General features: G+C 35.0%; 1 protein-coding gene across 2 annotated transcripts; it reads right to left on the bottom strand.

Moving 5' to 3' along the window:
- Positions 1 to 3442: 3442 nt before the first annotated feature.
- On the bottom strand, positions 3443 to 4000 carry LOC103713684 (phytosulfokines-like). 2 transcript variants are annotated; one of them, XM_008800697.4, is made up of 2 exons: positions 3833 to 4000; positions 3443 to 3709 (listed from the first exon to the last, which is right to left on the bottom strand). In XM_008800697.4, the coding sequence occupies exons 1-2, from the start codon at positions 3935 to 3937 to the stop codon at positions 3569 to 3571; spliced, it is 246 nt and encodes an 81-aa protein (XP_008798919.1). In that variant the 5' UTR covers positions 3938 to 4000; the 3' UTR covers positions 3443 to 3568. The 2 variants fall into 2 exon arrangements, with proteins under 2 accessions (XP_008798919.1, XP_017699895.1); XM_017844406.3 differs by having other exon boundaries at positions 3443 to 3697.
- Between the last annotated feature and the right edge of the window lie 1147 nt (positions 4001 to 5147).

The following is a 5147-nucleotide window of genomic DNA, read 5'->3' as shown; positions in this document are numbered from 1 at the left end:
GGAACACTGAAAATACTAGTGAGACACCCAAACAATGTTCTTAAGAAAAAAAAAAAGGAAAGGAACAGTGCAACAAGAAGGATAAAGAGATACACATAAGGCCGACGAAGATATCAAAATTTAATTTTGGAACTTATAAATTAAAACTATTGAAGGAGGCTCAACAAATCTACCAAATGAAGAAGAAATTCTTTCATAAACAGAAAGATCTGAATCGAGAAGCAGATTGCCTTTGGAATGGACTCGGTTCTTAAAGCATAACACTCAGGCCGATTTTAGTAAAGAAACACTCAGTAAGATCCTTCAGGACCTGAAAAAGAGGGTGCAAATAATGAATTTCTATTCACGAATATTCAAAATAAATTTTTGTAAATTAAATATAAAAAGTTATTTTTTGCATGTCGATCGCTCTCAAATCTTTTTTTCCTTTTAAAGAAATATCATTTTCGTTTGAAATAATCAACTAGTGTATAGCTCTCAAGAAACTCTTCTAGCCACCCTGTGCTTGTGCAACTGGGGCATCATCCAAGCTGAGTGCTCGGCTCTCATGCACCATATACATAGTCTTCTGTAACGAAGGCCGCATGGAATCAAATCCATAGGATATATTTTTGAGAATAGATTTTTTTTTTTTTTTTCTTTCTGAGAATGCAAGCCTATGGGTATATGCTGTTTGGTTAGTAATTTGTAATTGCTTCATAACTTGGAAACTACTAAGTAGGGATTAACTAGAGAAGCAAACGGCTTCTTTTTTGCCCTCAAAATCAACTCTTTCAATTTCTCATTACTTGTCCTCGATAGTTCCGTTGACAGTCTTCCTCTCTTCTAAAACCTTTTTTGTTCCCCCAAGAACAATGACCATATAATGTTTCATCTGGAGAGTTGGAGCCAATGATTTGCCTGAACACGTCCATATCGAACACACACTCTTGGCAGTCACCTGTTAACTTTAGTAGTTGATGCACAGAACAAAATATAGTCACATGAATTCTTAAACAAAATATAGTCGATCTTATGGACGCAACAACAACAAGGTGTATGAAAAAATTTCACAAAAAAAATTTCCACCATCTTAAAATCGCATAATTGGGCTATGAATGTATTTTGTTAACGTATGACGTGCAAGTCCAATATTTCCATCTTCATGATTGCTTATGGTTCAATTATCTCAGGGTCTCACCATACGAATGGAACCAATAAAAAGATCCATTCATGGAAACCTTATAAAGAGGTGGTAGGAATCCACCATATACTTTCTATGGAGAAATTATTGCGCACACTGCATGCACCATTGTAGCCATGCATATAGCCAATTGCAGCTGCTAGTTTCTACAATAATGCATCAAGATACGTGCTTGATAAATGAGGCCCATAAAAATCAGCATGGTGCAACAATTTCTCGACATTGCATCGCCGGTTGCCAATAGAATCATCCAATTGGGAATGACAACGTAGAAAGTACATGATGATACGAACCTTACTTGGTGGACACCACAATACGATATCTTTTAAGGTTCAAAACTGAAAACATTAAACAAAGAAATTGAAAGGAGATGATAAGCTTTTTTTTTGGGTAAATGAGATGATAAGCTTTCAAGCTTTAAAATTTTCAACATTTTGAGTCTAGAATTCATAGTAATCCTACCAAAAAGGGAAAAAAAAACCAATAAAGTTGCCACAACATACAACCATATTAGAAAGCGACCATTTATCACAAGAACATGTTAAGGTGACCTCTTTCCCCATCCAATCAAACACCGTAGGGGATAAAAGAATAAAAAAGAAACATCATAACTATATTTTATATTTATTACACTCGCCCTCAAATGTCGGCCCTACTTTTCTTTAATAGGTGAGCACCTCTTATCCCAAAAGCTTAAGTTGATAGGATGAGGTAGATTTATTTATATATTTTATATTTTCTTATATTATTGAAATTACCTTTTACCTATGTAGACATGCATGTGAAGATGTAGTTGCTCTATAGGGAATTGAGATTCCAAAGTATTTTGACATATGTATTGAGGAGGGTGCCTAACCCCACATATTAACATAAGAGACTTTTAGTTTTGTTCCATCTACGCCCCGGTATGTAATTGGGTTTCCATCTCTTCTGTTTTTTCTTTAAACATGTATATTGAGAAGGAAATATTAAAGTTAATTGACTTAGTGCTGGTAATTGATAGTGGAGAATAAGGAATTTTCGTTGTCTAAATTTCCTAGATCCATGTTGTTGACTGAAATCCAATGATACAACTTCTTATTTTGCTTGGCTTAAAAAAAAAAAAGAAGAAAAAACCTTAAATTTTAGTTCAAAATCACCTACTTTATGACCATGTTTAGGTTGTTTTTATTTCTTCTTTGGATACATGTTTTGATCGGTTTGAATGGAGTTATTTAGCTCTTAGACCTTAAGAGATCATCATCTATCACCTGCCATGACTTCACATGGTTGACAAGGCATGCATAAAAGAGATGCAACATGCATGAAGTTGGTGATGTTTTCATAAGCAAAGAAAGACGTAGATCTTGCGTGTGCCAAAAAACTTCTTCCATGTTAGTTGAGTTCTTTGTTATATATCACCTCAAGCTACTAGCAAGGACCACTGCAGAAGGTCAATCCCTCGAGGATACATGGAGGTCAGGGCTCGTCCCCGGTAAATATTGGATCAAACAATTAGAGATCATGGCATTGATCTTTTGTTTTTTCAAGAAATTAGGTATTGTTTTCTACCAAGATAATAGATACTCTCAACAAATCCTCCTCCTCCATGCGCCGGCAGAAAACAAGTTCAGCAGTATGGTGAATGAAACAACATTCATTGAATGAGAAAATTTTGTCACAGTCATAAACATACGATTCAAGAGAAAATAAAGAAATAGATGGGACAGAATATGTGTGCAATCTTTCCAAAGAAAGAGGAAGAGGAAGGAGCTTATAAAATGAATTATGTAACAATCTAATTTTGATGGAGAAGTATAACTCTGTCTTTGTTTTTAATCATCCTCCTCCCACAGAATGTCACTAGATATATATCCTCCTTATGTCCTCACCTGCATGCACCTGATCCTACTAGAGCAACATAAAAGTTAGATTAACTATCATTTAATTAAATATTAGCAATTCAAAATTAAACTTATGTATGTAAAAAGGAAATTTTTATTTTAGTTAAAAACTGTTGGTTCAATTAATTGCTACCTGTCCCTTGAGGGTTTGCCCTATAAAGGAGGACTCTTGGGACATTGTCTCCAATAAAACTTCAAAAATTCATGAAGTAATGAAATCCCAATATAAAGGTGGAACTAATAGATGGCAAAAGCCTTTCCTACTCATTGTTTTTTTTATAAACAAACGTCTTTGCAGAATAAGAATCCAAACTCAAGAAATGCATGAAACACAAGCAAGAAAACGTGAACAACAGAAGAACAAAAAAAAGGCTACTTATATAAAGTTTTATCAATATTATTAAGCATCATTTATCATGAGACCACGAGTGGGGTTACAAAGGAAAAGCATCACTGCAGCAACAAAACCCACAAGCTGCTAACACCCAAAATCAGATGCCCCCTAGTTTCCATTCCCCTTTCCCTTCCCCTTCTGGGTGTAGATGTAGTCAGTGTGGGCCATCAGAGTCCTTTTGGTCAAGCATTCCTCCTCGCTAAACCCCTCACATCCTTCAACTTTCTCAGAGATCTCCTGCTCCACAGCCTACAAAGTTAGAATCACAAAGACAAGACTCCAACTTAAGCAAACTCAAATACTTCCCACTGCCAAAAATCCAACCAAAGGCTAGTAATCAAAGTACTGGAGACAAAATGGATGATAGAGTACCTCAAGAGAGTTTAGCTTAGGATCCACTGGTTCAGGCCTGGCTGCTTCCGTGAGGGACACAAGGAGGAGGAGGGCTATGAACACGAGGGTGATGTTCTTGGACATGGTGGAGTTTGGACTTGGAGAAATTGGAGGAGAGAGAGCAATGTTTTAATGGCTTCGGATGGCTGCGGGGTGGTGGGGGTTTTGGGGGGTTTAAATAGGTGGTGATGCAATATTCTATTGCCCCCATTAACGGGAATTTAATGTGCAAATCTTTTGTTGCCGTCATAGAAATGGAATTTAAAATACATCTCTTTTTGAGTAACCATATTATAACCGTTATAATATTTTCGGCCATTGGTTATGTTATTGATGTAAATAACATGAAAAAATAATAATAAATTTTTCATTATTTTCTATTATTTTTCGTTATTTCAAAATATTGAATGGAAGAAAATATTTAGATTTTTCTACTACCTAAGTATAAATCTAGTATACTTATTTTTCTATTATCTAATATAGTCTCTTTTTTCAAATACGGACCCTAAACTGCACAAACTGTGCACGCACGCAATAAGAGGTAGGGTGTAAGCTTGCTTAGCAGTGCATACACCAAAGGTTAGCAAATAAATATGAATGCATTTGAATGAAGTTTCTTCTTCTTTCTCTCTCTCTCTCGCCCCCTGAGGTGCATGATAGGTTGTCTAAAAACTGAAGTAAGAGGAGCGCTAACTTAGTTCTCTTATTTCAACATAATAAATTTTATTCAATCAAATAATCTTTTTCAGCATCCATGCATAGTATCAATGAAAGGGGTATTTTTGAAACCTTCAAATAAAATCATAAAAATACATCCTTTTGGTACTTAATCCACTTTAACCACGATAAAACTAGTTGGAAGAGGAATCGAGTAATTTTATCTCGTGAAAGAAGTATTTGAATTTATATAACTTGTCCTTATTAAAGTTATGTCTAGAACTAGAAAACATCAAGTTATTGCTCCACACAAGGCTTCATTTGTGTTATCGTGGTTTATTTTAGCCAAAATAGGAGGCTAGAAGATTTTGAGAAGAACCAAGATATATTGCAAAATCAACAATATAAATGAATCAAAAGATCTTTTCTCCAAAAAAAGAGAATCGAGATACCTAAATATCAACCAATAATGTGTTCAAGATTACCTACCATCTTTAATCATCATTTATGTTATTTCTAACCAAATAATGATTCCTTTAATGCAGCCAAAGAAAGGTAGGAAGTCATGACCGGTGTGTTGATATTATTTCAAATGATTTCTTAGGCTATACCAGGCTATATTGGCAGTGCCAATAAA

This window comes from Phoenix dactylifera, chromosome 16 (genome assembly GCF_009389715.1).
Source record: "Phoenix dactylifera cultivar Barhee BC4 chromosome 16, palm_55x_up_171113_PBpolish2nd_filt_p, whole genome shotgun sequence".
In the NCBI taxonomy this organism is placed as follows: domain Eukaryota; kingdom Viridiplantae; phylum Streptophyta; class Magnoliopsida; order Arecales; family Arecaceae; genus Phoenix; species Phoenix dactylifera.
The sequence above is the reverse complement of the archived record's forward strand: the minus strand, read 5'-3'. Positions and strand labels throughout refer to the sequence as shown.